This window comes from Anticarsia gemmatalis, chromosome 24 (assembly GCF_050436995.1).
Source record: "Anticarsia gemmatalis isolate Benzon Research Colony breed Stoneville strain chromosome 24, ilAntGemm2 primary, whole genome shotgun sequence".
In the NCBI taxonomy this organism is placed as follows: Eukaryota; Metazoa; Arthropoda; class Insecta; order Lepidoptera; family Erebidae; genus Anticarsia; species Anticarsia gemmatalis.
The window spans coordinates 152,988-171,933 of record NC_134768.1 but is presented as its reverse complement, the minus strand read 5'-3'; the positions used below and the strand labels follow the sequence as shown (position 1 = coordinate 171,933).

General features: G+C 33.7%; 2 protein-coding genes across 3 annotated transcripts in view; both read right to left on the bottom strand.

The window, feature by feature from the left end:
- cpx (synaptic transmission protein complexin) overlaps positions 1–18,946 on the bottom strand; it is a 338,383-nt gene that overhangs the window by 281,268 nt on the left and 38,169 nt on the right. For both annotated transcript variants that reach the window (XM_076130760.1, XM_076130761.1), the window contains exon 2: positions 13,408–13,451. The gene's annotated coding sequence lies outside the window, so the exon portion shown is untranslated. The remainder of the gene's footprint in view (positions 1–13,407; positions 13,452–18,946) is intronic.
- On the bottom strand, positions 10,476–13,031 carry LOC142983598 (uncharacterized). Its single transcript, XM_076130562.1, has 3 exons — positions 12,856–13,031; positions 12,405–12,567; positions 10,476–12,048 (listed from the first exon to the last, which is right to left on the bottom strand). The coding sequence occupies exons 1-3, from the start codon at positions 12,902–12,904 to the stop codon at positions 11,562–11,564; spliced, it is 699 nt and encodes a 232-aa protein (XP_075986677.1). The 5' UTR covers positions 12,905–13,031; the 3' UTR covers positions 10,476–11,561.

The window sequence follows — 18,946 nt, the reverse complement described above, 5'->3', positions numbered from 1 at the left end:
TGACTGTAAATCAATGAAAATTAGCCACTCTACATTTTTCTAAAGACATTTTGGGCCGTGACACAGTTTTTATAAAAAATCAAGGGACTATTTGTTTCGAAGTGCTTCGAGCGCGAAAAACTTTTTCTGGATTTGGTTCATTTTAAAGCATCCATAAAGTCGACTGACGTTTACTTTTCGGCTCATGCGCATAGTGGTCTGTCACGATTTGATACATGTATTTTGAAGCAAAACGATAGAGTTTTCAAGCATTTGTTCGCACTAATCGGCGCGAGTACCTTTACGAATTCTTGTAGACAAAAATTGGCTCATTTAAAAAAAAACTTCTAAACGAAAATTTTCTCTCCAAATATTTTATATCTAAGAGTGGAAATAATGTATAGGATTTTATCGATCTATTGATGTGTCAGGAAACGAAAATGCATAATTAATTTTCGCACCGCATCGATTTTTCCGGATACAACTGGTGACCTTGGACGACCTTCAGGAATTTCATTGGTGAGGGAAAAATAATCATGATAGAACTCTACGTATTCGCGTTTTCAAATTTCAGAAGATCGGAATTTATCACCAAATAATAAATAAGTCGATATAGACACGAGTGTTTCTATAAGTCACGTCGAAAGTCGTTAAAAAATATTTGCACGAAAATGTTAACATCCTAATACCATTTTCCCGCACACTTACAATTTTCGATCGACGATATTGAAAATATTTTCAGCACAGATTTCAAAACTTTCTTAGGAATGTAGTAGTCAAAAAGGCCAAACTTTACGATGAAAATACCAAATGGGGTCTAAAACAATCAGATTCGTCAAGGCTCAAAATATAAGTAGTGACCTAAGTATAATAGAATTCTTTATACTAAGCAATATTTGGTATTTTTGATCACAATGACAAAAAAGTCAGCTATAGACATCCAAACATATAGACGAATAAATAGTTTGCTATTACTCTAAAATAATTAAAAAAAGTATTGTTGTGTAATCATTTATTGCATAGCGAATCCAAAGTACTGCTTGTAAAAGTCTTGCGATTTCAAACATTTAAGCGCAGATATAAAGTTTGAAACTTGTCTTGCTCTTTCTATTAAATCTTAATTATAACACCTTGCCTCTACGTTTTGTATATATTATATTTGTTCAGGGAAGGTAAACAGATGTTACGTAATAAGAAACGTGATACTTCCACTAGAGTGACCAGTTAATTGGCTTATGAAATGCATAGGTCAGGGGAGGATTAAGGTAAGGCGCAGAGTGACGAGGTGTGAATAGAAAAGTAAACTGTAGTTCGTAACATGTAACGTATAAGACAACAACCAAATTACGGTAAAAAAATATTTCAAGTATTTTTTAATGTTTTACCATTCGCGATATACAGGGTGTGGCGTAAATAATGGATAATCCTTTACCAGCGGATGGGCGACCACCCAACTGATCTAAATATCAAAATTTACCTCTGGCACAAGTATCATAGTTTTTGAGATTTTGGCCATTTTGTATGTTTTTTAAAAAAGCGATTTAAGCTCGTTCTTTTTAATGCTGTGATCACAATTTAGGGCTTTTTTTAAATCCGTTTTTTGCTAATAAATCCTGAATAGATGTGCTATTGAATCTACAATCTTGTTTTGATATTACTACTTGTTTTTTATTTAAATTATGCATTCAAAGTTGAATTTTATAATCTTTCACAAAATTTGTGCAACTTTGAGCACTTGTGGTGAAAATAAAATGTATGGCGGCTTTACTGCCCACGCCATAAATAATTTCTAAATTTTATTAGAATTCTAAATTGGTATAACATGCAGCATTAATACCAATTATTGTCAAAATATTACAAAGAACTTAAATTATTAACACTTTTGCCGGTCGACTAATTTATTTTTTCACGCTAAGCGCGTTCTAGATTCAATAGCACATCTATTCAGGATTTAATTGCAAAACACGGATTTAAAAAAAGTCTTAATTTGTGATCACAGCACCAAAAAGTACGAGCGTAAATCGCTTTCTTAAACACACATAATGGGCAAATTTTTTTGCATTTAAATCCTAAATTAATGTGCTATTGAACCTAATATCTTGTTTTGTTATTACTACTTGTCTTTTATTTAAACCATGCATTCAAAGTTAAATTTTATAATTTTTCAACACTTTTGTTTAACTTTGAGCACTTGTGTGCAGTGTTGAAAAAAAAAAGAAATACAAAACATAAATACTATTCAAATAATAAAGATAATTAGAAATCTAAAGAAAACTACTCTGTTGACAAAAAAATCATTTTTCATCAAATTGTAATACATTATTTTGAAATAGACTTGGTAGAAGCAGCACAGTTCCAAGCTTTTTTATCATCTAAATAATCTTTAATAGTGTAATCTATACTAATATTATAAAGCTGAAGAGTTTGTTTGTTTGATTGTTTGTTTGTTTGTTTGTTTGTTTGAACGCGCTAATCTCAGGAACTACTGGTCCGATTTGAAAAATTCTTTCGGTGTTAGATAGTCCATTTATCGAGGAAGGCTATAGGCTATATTTCATCACGCTACGACCAATAGGAGCGGAGTAGCAATGAAAAATGTTACAAAAACGGGGGAAATTTTGACCCATTCTCTCTTATGTGACGCAAGTGAAGTTGCGCGGGTCAGCTAGTAACCCTATAAACATGAATATTTGAAAGCAAACTTAGCTTAAACGCGCTGATAAAATAAAATTAGTCGACCGGCAAAAGTGTTAATAATTTAAGTTCGTTGTAATATTTTGACAATAATCGGTATGAATGCTGCATGTTATACCAATTTAGAATTCTAATAAAATATAGAAATTATTTATGGCGTGGGCAGTAAAGCCACCATACATTTTTTTTTCACCACAAGTGCTCAAAGTTGCACAAAAGTTGTGAAAGATTATAAAATTTAACTTTGAATGCATAATTTAAATAAAAAACAAGTAGTAATAACAAAACAAGATTGTAGATTCAATAGCACATCTATTCAGGATTTATTTGCAAAAAACGGATTTAAAAAAAGCCTTAAATTGTGATCACAGCATCAAAAAGAACGAGCGTAAATCGCTTTTTTAAAAAACACACAAAATGGCCAAAATCTCAAAAACTATGATACTTGTGCCAGAGGTAAATTTTGATATTTAGATCAGTTGGGTTGTCGCCCATCCGCTGGTAAAGGATTATCCATTATTTACGCCACACCCTGTATATATTATATTTCAAAGACTTCTAGTTCTTTAAAAATCGTTTTCTGAACCATTAACTATACGTTTAGTGGTTCAGAGCTTTTCGTTTTGAAAAATCAAATATTCGTTAGGCACCTTTGTAATAAACATAACTGTAGAATCTATACTACAGTCGCCATAGTTGGATAAACTACAGCAACCTTAGTAGTGGTGAACATTTGGCAAAGAGTGGATTTCCTCATTACGAGTGTATTGTGTTCCTTTATTTCGTTTATTGGATATTACCGTCCAAAGTAGTACAAACGAACCGCGAGCTCTTGAGCCAGTGAGCCAGTGAGCCAGTGAGGCACTGAGGCAGTGAGCCAGTGAGGCGGTCTGCCGCCACAGATGGGATCGAGATGAATGCAAATGTGATTGTTTTTCATGCTTCAGAGAGTTTAATGGCAATTGTGGTACAAGGTTCACATTAATTTGAATTACTCCAAAGAGTTATTGTGTGTTAGAACATCTTTTCACTACATTTTTCAAACGGAAATATTATTTTTATGACCTAAAAATAGTTGCAAAATACGGCCCATTACGACAGGATATGACACAGGATAGACAGATTTGAAAAGAAAAATTAGAAGACTGTGCTTAGCAGTAAGACGCGAAGGGCTAAAAATAGTTTGATGACGCCGGCATCAAAAAAAAGTTATATCAGAGTAGACGAGTGTCTGTTTAAATTGATTACCGAATCCAAAGATGCATTATAAAGCTGTATTTATATATTTTTAAGCCAACATGTTCTATTTTCACAAATATTCTGGTCACAGGTACCAAAACTGCCTCTATTTAAACGACAGACTGACAGTTTCATAAATGCCTGATCACATTACTCAAAAATAAATATTCAAAACATCCATCATCCAGTCAGACCAGACTATAAATATCTAAAACTTCAACTCAAATCTATAGTCCAATAAATCATAGTGAATCGATCTCCAGCCGGGGAGCGTCACTGAAGACGTAATACATAAATAATGTTTCGCACATAATATCGTGAAACAAAAGCAATCGTTTATACAGAAAGCACATCAATTTGATATAAAGACGATGTTTTTGTTAATATTGTAGAAGTGGTTTTGTAGTAGATTGTTTTCAAATACAGGAATGGTGTTTCGTGTTATGTGTAGTAAATATGTATCTTGTCAGTGTCATGTTTTATAATAGGTAATTGGCATTTCTATAATGAGAATTATTGGCATTAACTTATATTTTAAAATGTAAGAATTTATATTCTTCGGTTTAACCTTTTGCATCATATGCTTATTATAGGTTTTCGTAACATTAAAATCGATGTAATACAAAAAAACTAACTGAATCGTAGTTAAGCTTGTCGTAAAACGATCTAAAACAGATTATTAAAGTCGTTACCTCAGTTATCATGGCGTGACTAGTTTCTACGAAGCTATTCATCAACTACATAAGCTGTCACTACGATAAAACTGACACATTTTAACAATAAAAAATAGGCGAGGCGCTGCTAGTTAGTTAAAGCCATCGATCTGTGGGATAAGCAACCCTATCGCGGACATTCTATCGATGGGTGACCACTTGGTCGATGGTATTTGCGCTGAGGTAAGATAGCCGAGTACTATTAAAGGTATCAGTCGGTAAGCCATGTCAAAAATCTTCGGACGGCTAGAACAACTTTGATACTAGGTTGACCACTAACCATACGATAAAAAAATACAATTAAAAAACGAACAAAAGAAAAAACTCAGCATGAACTAACCATATCTTCAAATAAGAAGACATTGAACACCAATTAAGTTTTAAAACTACGTCTTGAGCAAAGTGGGAAAGTTTGAGATAATGCCCAAGTGCTGCCCTCTACCGATAACTTAGTGATAGTGCACAATTGGGTTTAAATTATTGCGCCACTGCATGAAGTTCCTGGAAGAGGTTTCGTGAGATGGCAGAAAATATGCTCGTTTATTTTAAAGTGGGAGTTTAACTAGGCGAAGAGTTTGCAGCTTATTTTAAGCTTAAAGTTCTGGGACCTATTTAAAACTCGTACAACAGCTAAATTGTGGTCGACACCAAAATGAAGAGATGGTGTTGTTTTTCGTTTTACCAATGCTTTTCCAACTTTGTAACGGGAATAATAATAATTATATTACGTGGTAGCAAGAAAATGTTTATATAATTCACAATTAACCCTTACAAGTCTAGCGCAAGTCAGAGCAATTAAAAATATAATGAATATCTTACATACTTTTATGTGCTTGCTGAACCAATTGAGGCAATAAACTATATTTCTGAGCAAACTCATTAGCATCGTTCAATTTAATGTTTTATTATAAGATTTTACTTAAAACATTACACTACAAGGAAAAATATATTGACAAACAAAGACCATTGAGTTCGGAACCTTTTAACATAAAATAGTACGAAGCAGAAAAACTACTCCCTCACTACATAGTAGACGAGTACATGAGATACAACACACCATGTGTAAAAGCTTTTAACTGTTTATTACCAAAATACAACGTACCACAGAGAATACTAAGTGAATTTATTCTCTTAACTACTGTTTATATTGAAACGCCTATTTTAAGCTGCATTTTTCGGTAATTTTATTATATTGGTAAGTGATAGTTTACTAAAAGCCTTTTGATGAGTTTTATCTTTTCCGAGAGGGTTTAAACCAGCGCATATCATGATGTTAAACATTTATTTACTGTTTTTCGTGTGAGCAGAAAATCTAACTAACTATCTTGACACATGTTGATTTCAATCATCTATCATCAGATGTGGATAGCTTTACCAATATTTAACTTTTCTTCATATTTTTTAGACAATTACCTTCACCATTGCTCAGTAACATAACAATTTAAATGCTGTAAAACTCTTTCTAGTTGCATTAAAGAAAGCCTCTCTTAGCTCATAAAAACAGTTATTGCAAATCATTATAACATATTATATTTCTAATAGTATTCAGAAAATAGAATTCCTAAAGATAGTAAACTAGTAAAAGACATTAAGAGATAAAAGTTCTCAAAGAATTTACGGTCAAAACATCAACCAAGAGATTCTCAAAACAAACTAGTTATTGATACAGCGAGGAGAGCGTATATCTTCCAGATGTATAATTCAGAAGCCAGCGATGCTTCACTGCGAGATTCCTACAATCGCTTCATGTGAAATAAAAATGATAAAACTGGAGGACAATAAAACTACATATTTGATAGAGCCTTACAGAATGGCGGCCATGAAATTCAACCAGACGATTGTTAAAATAACGTTAAAATGATCATAACTATAGTATCGTGATAGTTCGGGATTAAGGTTTATTCCCTATGGTTTTAGTGGTCTAAGGCAAACAGTTTGCCAGCTGACTATAACTTATGCCTAGTAAAACAATAATGCCTTCGAGTTTATGTTAAAATTTTGCCCATTTTGCGTCTCGTTAGCCTTGTTTTCTCTAAGAACCGTTTAGTTCTGAATACTAGGAAAATATGCATATTATAATGCCAACTAAACAAGAATGAGAACATATGCAAATGTAGTGAAAAACCTTTAGGTTTGTTTAATATAATGTTTGTTTAGCACATGGTACTAACATTGTTAATGACGAAAAGTTGGTGTATTTCATGCACCTCTGCCGACCCCTTAGAGTATTGCAAGCGTTACAATTTGTCTCGATATCTATCTATTTGAACTTAAGCCTACGACCTCATTTAACAATCCGTCACTTTTGCGTAAAGTTAGCGGCAAACTATTTGCCTCTTAAACACAGTATATTATAATTTCAAAACCTTACCCTCTATACATTTTATTTTTACTTCGTACGGGCTCCATATACTAGGGACTTATTTAATTGTTGCCCACTTAAGCCTAGGCCCGAGTAAAACCTAGAAGGCTGGAATCTACTCAGTCTACCGTCAAACTTATAGTACCGTGATTCTTAACATGATTTTATGTTTGCTTTTATTTTATTGAACTAATTGGAGAGTGGTTTCTTTTAATAAATAAATTCTCATGTTATTTTACAATTGTTTTTACAAAACATTATACTTTCAATTACTTTTCTGTTTATTTAATGTTTGAATGATATTAATGAAAACAATAACCAGCTTTGTATTTCTAAAGCACATTTTTTCAAAGAAATAACTGGCCAAAAAAACGATTGTCAACCTCATAAATAATAAAACGATTCAATCAAAATCTAGAAAAACCAACTTGAGCCAATTCTGACAAACTTCGCTAGGACCGTGAGAAAAATACCGAGAAAACACCCTCATTATGTCTGTCTAGTCCGTTAGGAATAAGCAATGTATCCATCGCTGGCGAGACGCGAAGGGCGAGCGTTGACCTCTTCAATAAGCGATCGATGTAGTTGGCTCAGGGCCAAAGTGTCGACGAAGTCCCGCGTTGGCTCCTTGCCACGGCTGGGGCCCTGGTACCGCGGCCGGCGCGCCGCTCAGATGCCGCATGGCTTTGTTCACAACATCGCTGGCTCCGATCTTATCCTCGAATCAATTGAATTCTAAGGTAATAAGCAAAATAACGACACTTCCGTTGTTTCGTGAAATTCCTGAGATTGGCTTATCCTTGGTTACTTGTTTGTACATTTCAAGCTGCTGTATTGTTGGGAATCCAGTAAGAAGATAACGAAAATTAGGTTGCTATATATCTTCTAACTGTTTGTTTTCAAACTGTACTGTATTGCAGTGTTTTCTACTGTACGAGATGACTTTAAATAACAAAAAGATACTACTTTACTACTTAACAGGCGATATTTCCTAAATTATTCCTATTTCGTATTACATACATACATAGAATCACGCTTTGTTCCTGTAAGGATAGCCAGATACCAAACAACATTTGGTACAAACCTTACAATTTCCTTTGCCTTATTCACGTCCATACACGATCGCCGTATTAATTTCCACTAAAGACAACGAGGGATAAAATAAAACAGCAGTTTCGTCTTAATATATATTATACTATATTCTACACGAGCAAAACCTCAGTGTAAACCTAGTTGAATATAATCAGAGCACGAATGAAGCTATTTCCTTCCACTATCAAGTCTCAAATGAGTTGGATCGGCCATTATTTTAAATTGCTGTGTTCAACGTTCCTCAGAGCCTAGTTATATTCTAGTAGGACTAATGGTTTGAGGGTAACTTGATATTTAGCTGATACTAACTTGAAATAGCCACGTTCATATTCCGGTTTAATAATAGTTTTGAATTGGTAGGACTGCCTTCGTAGAGTAGTAGTATATCCGCAATAATGTGTGTGACTGCTGATCATAGTGTTAAGTTCGATTCTCGAGTCGAGTAAAACGACTTAGTCTTATTTTCCTAGCCTACGACCGTAGCTCCATTTACGAAATAACTTTTTATGGACCTTTCCTGGAATTTTATGTAGCTATGACACATACTATTCTAATCGATTCAGGCATTTTCCCGTAACAGAAAAACAACACACATTTTCAGATATTATTTATAATATTATTATATTGCGTATGTTATAACTATAAAATAAGAACATCTCGTGAGTTTTTCAAAATAGGAAGTCTAGGATTTCAGGTACATACCCGATATATGGCAATAGGTTTTTCAAAATTATAGAGGCATTAACTAGTCATGTTTCAAACGCTTCTGTCTTCATCTTAACCTATAAAATATAGAATTAAGGCTTTGATATAAAAGTGTTTCTGCGAGCAAACCCGGTTACTTATTCATTGGCAATCTGAGCACAAGTGTTATGTGTGTGTGTAAAATGCAACGGTTTCATAACATATCGTATTTATAGATGTATCTCTTTTACTCCTATTATATTACAGTGAAAAGGATGATACTCTATTTTACTGATACAGAATTTTGTATTGAAGATGTGCTTGTTATTTTACACTTGAATTTTGTTGTATGTCTATATGTTTGTTTGTCAGGTTTTAGTCACTAGGCTATTTTGTTAGCAATGGAGAAGTTTTTTAGGACCAAGGGCCATCCACGCACCAGAACGTTGGCTACCGGGGTGGTTTTCTAGTGGAATCATCACTTATCCCATTCCCCCCTAGTAAAATCGGATAGCCGAAGGGATTATTCCCCCCACAGTATAAAGTCTATTTTATTGATGGTATTTTATGCTCTCCATGTTAGGTATAGGTGTGCGTATTATTGATGATTATCTAAATGTCTTATTATTTCTATTAAAAAAGATTAGACTTAGGATTCACACTCGTAGACTTATTGCAATCAATTCGCAACAGACGTTTCTAAATAATAAGCGAACAATAATAATGTTTTTTGTAGGAAATAAACTCTTGTGACGTCACTGAAGCTACTTATAGGAACACCAATCTCAAGATTATAATATTACACTGTTAATAATAAACATATCAAACTCATATTAAATTCGGAAGGTATTGTTTAAAGCATTCGGGTTCCGCTTATAGCCGTCCTCTCCCTAACCTAATTTTCCACCGGCCAGTGCCCAAGGAACCCTTCTGAGGCCATTAACGTGCCTTTTATTGGTGAAATTATGATCCAAGTGGCCACATCTGGGGTCAACTTAGATTGGTTTTCACATGGCTCGAAGGAAAATGTTGATAAGATCGGGGATTTAGTAAATTTATCGTGCTCGTTATTTACGTGAGAAGTTTTTGATGTTATTCGTGGTGGAGGCGGAACCACGGGATGATGTATATCTACATCTAGTTTTGATAAGTACTTAGATTAAGAAACCAGGCTATTAAAGGTAAGATTAATAAACGATTACCTATTTTTCGTATTAAATCATCCTTTTTCTTTCATAAGTTCTTAATTTAATTCACTTATTTATTTTCGCTTTAAAACTAACTCGACCAGCGTTTCACATGCCCTCCAGAAGACACTCAGCCTTAATACCACTTTACGGCCATCCATCAATAGAACGTCCGCTTTAAGGTTACTTAACCCACTTGATCGATTTGCTGACTAGTGAGTGCTACTAGCTATGAATCTTCTAAATTAAAATTAACTAACTGATGTATAGTGTTATAAAACGGCAAACACAATGTTAACTCACTTTAAAACAATTCCACAATACAGACTTAACGCCAAGATGTAAGGGAATAAGACAGAGCGCAACGTTTCCGGAATAACGCATTATTCCCGCGAGACAGTAAGATCGGAACAACACGGCTAATATCTACGTTATAGCCGGTATTCATGTTATACTACAGTAATGTATACTCTACTGAAACATGATGAAATGAATTTACAACAGGCCTGGAAAATGAAGAATTTAAATTTTGAGAAGGTTTTTATTGCTTAAGATGCCTCCAAGGAAGGTGTTGTGTTTTATTTTGTGTAGTTACTGTACAGCTGTTGGAATATGCACTGCAAGAACATCAGTTGTAAAGTTGTTTACATTATAAGGCTTAGCCTTTGTTTATATTACAATATATTCACCTGGTAATCTGTAAAAATGAACAACCTACATATATGTGTCCACAACTCACGCTTCTGACAAAATCATGACCTCTACTTACCTCACACAATTGAATGATTTTCAGTGAAAATTTACCGCAATAAGCCAGTCTGACCTATCATAAAAGTAGATAGGTTCTCAACAGTTATTATTATTGTGGAATTTATTTAAAAAAACGTATTTTTGTATGCTTTCGTATGTTGTGATATGATTTTTGACTACCAAGAGTAGTCGTTTAAATAAGTATTTCAGTCAGATGTTCTACTATCATAATTAAAGTAAGCTCTTATTCCCAACAGTGGGGCAGGTCCAAACGGTATAATGAACAAACAAGTTATTAGTGTTTCTTTCACGATCAAGATAAGCGCAGTGATTAACGCGGAAACTTTCCTCTGCTCCAAATAATTCATCTGTCTTTATCTCCTGCCTTCTAGCGAAGATATCTGTTCTTTTTTACACGGAGATTATAAAATTATGGAGAAATTAACCTTTGTGTTATCTGGACAAAAGTTCTTTTGGGATCTATTTTTATGTAGATATGTTTGGTAATATTGAGTCAATAAATGTCCACTAAATCTATTGCTTGTTTTGTACTAAACTACACGTCCTCAACCGAAACGCGAAGGACAGGTAACAAGCATAATGAGTAACTAATAACACTCGGGTGTTAGTCAATCAGAGATACGTATATATTGACAAACTAATTTTATACTTTATATAATTAAAATGTTGGAACACTATTTTTACCCTTGCCTAGTTTCCTTGAAGCTTGAATATTGACGCGCTTTGGTCTACTAAAGAATCAACTGGCAAATAAAAAATGCCGTTTTCGTCGGTTTCGTTGAATTTGTTATAAGCAAATTAATAGACAAAGCTTTAACATTTTTATATTTTTTCTCGACACTACGACAGACCCAAGATCTGTCGTTCAACAAGTCCATATTCTGGAATGGTCACCATATTAAGATCTTGGAGCACCTGTTCTTCAATCATTTTCCTCTCAGTCTCGAAATGTGGTGACTCCTTCACTTTTTTCACTACTTCATCCAAATGTGGGTCAGGCTTGGCCTCTTTCACTGGTACTTTAGGTCGTTTGGCAAAAGTCTCTTTTAAAATCTCCCCTAATTTTATATCCACAGGATGTGCAGTCTGGTGAGATGGGCCCTGTTCGTGTATTATTTTTATATTTTTACCAGTATGTGAAGGTCTGTTGGCTGTATTTATATTATGAAGTGTTTCTTTATCTTTATTGTTGTTATTTTGTTTTGTTGTTTTTGCTTGTTTGTTAATGTTTTTATTTATTTTGTTATTGATGTCTGTGTTTGCGTTTTGATTTGAATGGTATTGCCTTCTTGTGTTAATGTTACGGTTTCCCAAACGATTGTTGTTGCTGAAAGAATGGTGAGATGTGAAATTGAAATTGTATGGAAGAAGAGTTTAAATTACGTACCTACTGATATTCTTTCCTAGTTTTAAAACGATTTTGGTCGGAATCTTTTTGTTTATTGTGCAAAAATCATGACCAATAGCTATGTTGAGTTTTCAAGCTAAGTAGTTTTAATAGGCATAACAAAAACGGGTTTTATATTTTTTCATAATTCAAACTGTTTTAAAATCAATTACAATATTTAACCTCGCGGATCTTGAAGGCCTTTCAACATCCGCGATCCGTCCCGGTTGTAACCAAAACGGATTATTTGCAGTTGAAGAAGAATAGGAAGTATGTAAATAATGAACTTGTCTTACTTATGTGATCTCTTATAAGATCCATGGTCAATATACGAGTATATCGGTTCATTAGTCTGTTGGTTTGGCGACCCTCTCCTCAGCCAGAGCGGAGTGGTTCTGTTCGGAGCACCCTGTGTACGACGAGTTCTTATTTCTTGGGGCGAACGAGCTGCTAAAGTCACTAAACACCAGGTTTTGTACTTAGAGAAATGTATTTAAGCACATTTTCAATGTATAGTACAAGGATTTTTAGTGACTGCGTCAGACAAGGTGTTTTAAGTCATAAGATCATCCCGAGGTATTAGGTTCAATTTCCGGATAAGACTATTAGTTAGACTTAGACTAAGTGGTATTAGTCTTTTTTATTTTGGCCCTAAATCTGGTAACGTATCTATAATTTCTGGTAGGTATATAGAAAATCACGAAACGACGAAACGTTTTATAAAAGTAAACAATAATTTTAATTTACCTGTAACGTAAATAGATATAAAACAAAGGACTCCAACGCCTCTTTTCATTTTAACCGACGATGTAGTTGTATGTTGTGTTTCTACTGTAGACTTTACTTTATTTTACGTTTTATGATATTTCTTATGAAACATTTTACTTAAATTATATTTTTATTTGCAATAAAATATGATCGATTTACTTTTATTTTTATGATTTATAGTTATCGTTATATACCTATCAAATGTTATTTTATTATTATTTTATATTTGTAAAATGGTAAATACGTATATGTATACTTGTTTTCAAAGTTCCAAATTTATAAATAACTGTTAGCAATATTAAATAATATTTACGTAAATTTCTCTTAACAAAAGTATATTTATTGGCATAACAAGACATTTGTGTTCACAAATTTTATTTTACTGTCAAGGCATTATAATTCGATACCATCTCGACACCTTTAAATAAACAATTACAACAAAATCGCTAATACACCCCAGTCCCACACATCTTACCACGAGTGCTTTGTTATAGCTCTTAATTATAGTTTTTCTAATGTTGTAAGACATACCTTAATAAAATGTAAAGTGTGGCGACTGTGTCCCGGCGACTCAACTGTAACAAAACAAATTAAACACGTTATTATAACATTACACAACCACATATAATATTAACGTCAGAAAATGCACTTTACATTTTACCAACACATTTTTAATAAAACTATACCCTTGTTTATAATAAACTAGCTTCTGCTCGCGGTTGCTCTCACATAGTCAGCATACTTTTATATGGCTCTAAAACGCTATAGCTAAATGAAAAAATGTTGTCCATTTTTTATAATAACTTAAAGCTTTTTTTGCAAATAGCAAATGGCATGCACAGTATTACTTCCTTTCATTTATTACTGTCCAACAATATTCCCACTTTGTCTCTACCAATAAAAGACAAAACGATATCCCATTATCTACAAAAAATACCACCAAAAACATCTCATAACGCATTAATCCTCCATTACATAAGCGAGACCATTGTTTGATCAAACGTTTGCGCAGTTGGCGAGCGTTTGGCAAACATTTGCGCTGGGAGCGCGTTCTGAGAAGCGCTTGTAAGTTGAGCGGTATAATGTAGTGATTAATAACTGCTTATGCAATGGATTAAGGTGATTAAACTGTGTATCGTGAAGGATTTGCTTAGCATTATATCATTTGGTTGTTCCAAATATGGGAAGAAAACAGATTTAGCTGAAAAACTAGAGGCATTTTTCCGCACGTCTCGGCTATAATCAGGGTACTCTATGTTATCAATCTTTACAAAATCTAAGAGCGAATCTAAATTTAAGTTTTGGGAAAACATTGGAATACAACTAAAGTCATACCTCTTTATTCTTTCAAGTTGACCGTGACATTTTCCGTTTTATATTTTTCCCGTTTTTTGTGACATGCATAAAAATATCTAAGGCTAGGAATAATTATTGAGGAATTTCAATTGAGAATTAGCAATAACAGAGTTTTAAACTGACTTTTTTAGGTTTAAATACGTACAAAATAAACTTTGTCAACAACTGTTGAACCAAAAGTCCTATTAAAATCAGTTATCAAATGATTCCTTAACTCCTAAACATACAATAGTAACAATATAAAATATTCGTCCTTTTATAATCATCTACATAATGTCCACTGCTCGCTGTGATTGTAAAGCGTAGATTACACGTGTCGTACAAACGAGTGTGGACAACTTTGTCACTTTGTTCCTCACTGTTGTTGTAAGGCGGGTAGAACACTTGTGTGTGCTGTGGATTATGTCACTGTGGACTGGACTGTTGGGTAATTGGGTTAGATATTGTAGGAATTTATTTAAAATATTCGTCGAATTAGTTAATTTATAATAGAACTGACATTTATTAAAAGAGGTTTATCCTCGATTTTACCATTCCTGGATAAGTATTAGATAGGTTAACAAAAGGAAATTGTATTGTTTTATAATCTTTAATTGATATACTAATTTCGATGATAAATTCGTCAAATATTATTTACTTTTAATAATTTATTAATCTACATGGTTGTAAAAGATCGTGTAATTTTTTTATCTTTTCAATACAGAAATTGTCATTTGTTGTTCCGTATTTCGTCTTAATTTACGTCTTAAAGTCTTAAAGTAAGCATCTAATTCAATTCAATTTAGATTCACACCGAAACTAAATCAAACAACATTGAATTAGTTTTCGTAAACCACAACCGTCATTCAATCAGCCCGCACAAAACCATCTAACACAAAAAACCTAACTCATACCTGCATCCGTTCCGGACGGCGGCCGGACTCCGGATCCGGCCCGGATGCGGATCTAATCATTTTCTATTTGTTTTTGTCGGGAGGGAGCGGACAAAAAACCTAATTGGATTTGTTTTCTTAGACACGTTTTAGTGAAGGGATTAGAGAGATAACACTGAGCTCGGTTATCGCCAGATATCTAGTTATTTTCTATTATACTAGGCTTTTCGTATTGGTTTTCTTGTTGCTGAGAGACTATTTTTGTGGGTTTATGTAGAAAATGATTATATTATGTTGATGTGATGAAGCGATAATTCATTTCTACATTGTTCTTTTTTTCACACTTTGTATTGTATAATTTTTTATATTGTTTTACGGATAACGTTGAAAATAAAAACATACGTGACTGTTTTGTAATGTCAAGTTCAAGTTTAAGTTCAGTATGTATATGGGTAACCTCGACCAAGATATAATATGTCTAACACTCAATATCAAAATCAGATAATGTTGAATTTTAATAAAATTCTGATTTAAATTAAAGTTAAAAAAATGTTCTAGGGAAGAATGTTTTTAACGGCAAGCTTAAAGTAGTCAGCCTGGGACCACGGCGAGTGCAACCTGCGCCGAAACGTTAGGCATTTTAAGGTAAAATGCGTGTTCGCGTTAATTCCCGTATTCTATTATACATTAAGCTTAAAGGAAGTTTTAAGTGCATTTTTTTATTATTTCTAGGAACTGGTAAATCAAATGCAGCACTAATGAAACGCAAGGAAATATTAGTAGCAAAAGACTCTCAAACTACCTCTTTAATTGCGTAGACCTACGCCGTAGCACGTCTACGAGTGCTACAACGTCTCGTAGCTGTCAATCTAAATAATCGGCTAAAAATATAATTTGAAGCAGCCATTATAATAAGCAGAGATGAAGGGAAAGTAAACAGGGAGGGGTAATGGAGTGTCACTCAATATCGGCGGTGGAGGCTTTACACGGGGTTTTGTACTTTTTAATGAAAGACAATGAGTGGGGAAACTGTTATGAAAGAGTTTTTCTTGTTATTTCTTTGATGTCGTGGAAACTGTGATGGCACTACTGCTGATAATGCAATTAGGAGCTAAGTACTGTCTTTGAATCGAGTTCATGGTCAAATTTTGGATAAAATTATCTTTTGTATCAAGCATATGTTTTTAAAAGTCTTTACGATAAAAAAGAATTTTAGCACAGGACTTAAAGTGACTTTAATTGTATGTATGTTTACAAAAGTCTGCGAAAGTTTGCGAAAAAGAGTTTTTTTATTGCAGGTTCGAACTTAATATTAACTCGCTATGAAGTTTTAGTTCGTGCAACAAACTGCACCCTACCTTCACACAAACCATTGAACGTGTTAATTGCCTATACTAATTAAGCGTTATTAGTCGTGTGTGTGTTTGTATGTGTGTGTGTGCAATTTATGATGACGCGCTAGATTAATTGTATGGACATTGTCTAAATGACAATGGTCTAATACCAATGCAGGTAATTACTTGTCATAGACAATTAAATTGATCTAAACTAGCTATTCAACTTTATAAAGTCTGTTGTAATAAAATCCTATTTCACCGAATATATTTTTACATACATACATACATAAAATCAAGCCTTTTTCCACACTGTTATATTATTTAAAAACGTTTCTTAATAGCTTATCGTTAGCATGAACCCAACTACTTTTTGTATTAAATATATAGCACAGTTTTGAAAATCAAACTTTGGGCAGCACAACAGTCGCATGCTTCATTACCTCCAGTAAATTACAAATTTTCACTATTCTACTAGCAAACATATAACAATACGTATCTAATATAATAAATCTCATGAATCTAATCAAAACACATTCCTTTATACATAATTAATTGAACAAAATTCTCACACAAATAATTTCATAAAACATTCCAGCGATACTTTCAAACAATCTCGTTTAACGAAGTGTTCAAATATTTAGCCATGCTTACATTACGTGTCCAAAACGTGTTGATTGAATAAATTGTGAACAAACACGGCAGTGTATGTCAATCATTATTAAAACACTTTGAAATTATACGGATTCAAACAACATTCGTAATTTATTTTTGATCGAGGAAATGAGGAAAACCGTTTTTATAAATAGAATCGTATTTGCACATACTCTAGGCAAAATATTGTGGGTGAAGGAAAATCTTGTGTCTTTAATATACAGAACTAAATAATAATAATTTATATGTCACCTTTTAACACTTATAAAGAAATCGTTCAGTATTCCAAAAAACGTGATAGTAATAATTTTTAGTCATTTTTTAAATATCATATAGGATTTGAGTACACCTAAAACAATTTTTATCTACATATCAAATTATTTTATACTACCCACAGAACAAAGTAGCCGCCGAACAATCCCGTACCTATCTCAAAAACAGGCCACTTCATTGACGCGTGTCCTAAATTTTAAAGCGAAAAGCGCCATCACCCACCCCTTTGTCCTCAACCGGAAGTTCTTGTTGACAGCTTGTCAAAGTGACGCGTCACTTCCGGCCCCCGCAAGACGAACGAGGGTGGGGGTGTATTGGCAGCACTGAGAATAGGATTGCGCGATTGGCAGCATTGATTTTGAAATTGGATGATTGGGTTATGAGATAATGGCGCGTGATGATGTAAGGTTATTGAATTGTGTAATGAGTTTTAGGTTAAAATTGGTTTTAGGTCAAGAACCTATCTATCTATCTGTTTGCTATCCCATATTCTATTAAAGGTTTGAAAATCATTATGTAGTTTTTATGTATGCAAACTTAAATAAATGGCAAATGGCTGTTGGCGACTATACATAGTGCAGCTTGTGCCGAAACGTCAAGCAAATCAAAGTAAATAATGGATAAACGCATTCAAAATGTTTTATTCCAGTTCAGCCGTCGGGAGTTGATTCTTGGCTTTTGACTATCTATATAACAAAATTTATCAAAATCGGTCCAGCAGATTAATGGCGAAAGTGAGACAATAAGGAAAACTTATACATTTATGTCTGACATCAGTACAGATTAATACAAAAGAACACATGTGTCATGGATATTTGTGTAACTTTTCAAATCTGATAGAGAAAGTTAGTCGTCAGTGATATGAGATCGCATCAACCTGTGACGTCATCGCCGCCAGTGTCGTCACATCGCCGCGTTGTTACAAACTTCTCGTATATCCTCCTTGTTATGTAACTGGATAACTTTTACACAAAAGTTGGATGCTGCCTGAAAACAGACGACTGTGACCTTTTGTCGATGTTATTTACTTTTGAATGATGGATTGTGCTTCTGGTATTATAAGTGATCACCCATCTAAAGGCAGTCTGTGGTACCCATGGCTTAACTTTAAATCGTATGGTGTTTTTATGGAATAGGTTTGTTAGATTTAAAAACTTTAACAGCCGCTCTTTGGTGCGTTAATTTTAGAGGTAAAGTATTAGACCAAAGCCATGGCCCCCGGTCATTCCAGGAGGTCCCATGCCCAGCAGTAGGACAGGGTAGGGTATTAGGTTGAAAATACATATATCAATATGTTAGTAGTAGTATAGTTTTGATCTTGATTATTCACCTATCCATCAACCATCACACCAAACGTTGCTTAACCTACCTAATCGTTATCTAATTAGAAACTGCTGGCAACTACGAACAATCACGATACAAGTTCTTAAATAATTGACCACTTCAATTGCTTCTTTTTGCTATTTTATTTATTTGTTTCTGAACTTAGGCGAAAGTTGCCAGTTTTTTCTTTGCTACTTTCTTCTAAGTTTAATTAGAAGTTGTTCAGCTGACAATAAGTTAAGGTCTGTCTCTCCGAGT

Bases quoted from the DNA above. Each gene is read 5' to 3' on its own strand.
- LOC142983598 (XM_076130562.1), bottom strand. From the start codon at position 12,904: ATGAAAAGAGGCGTTGGAGTCCTTTGTTTTATATCTATTTACGTTACA. The intron at 12,568-12,855 runs GTAAATTAAAAT...CCTGGTGTTTAG, and splicing joins TATATCTATTTACGTTACAG to TGACTTTAGCAGCTCGTTCG. The intron at 12,049-12,404 runs GTAAGACAAGTT...CCATTCTTTCAG, and splicing joins TCTTATAAGAGATCACATAA to CAACAACAATCGTTTGGGAA.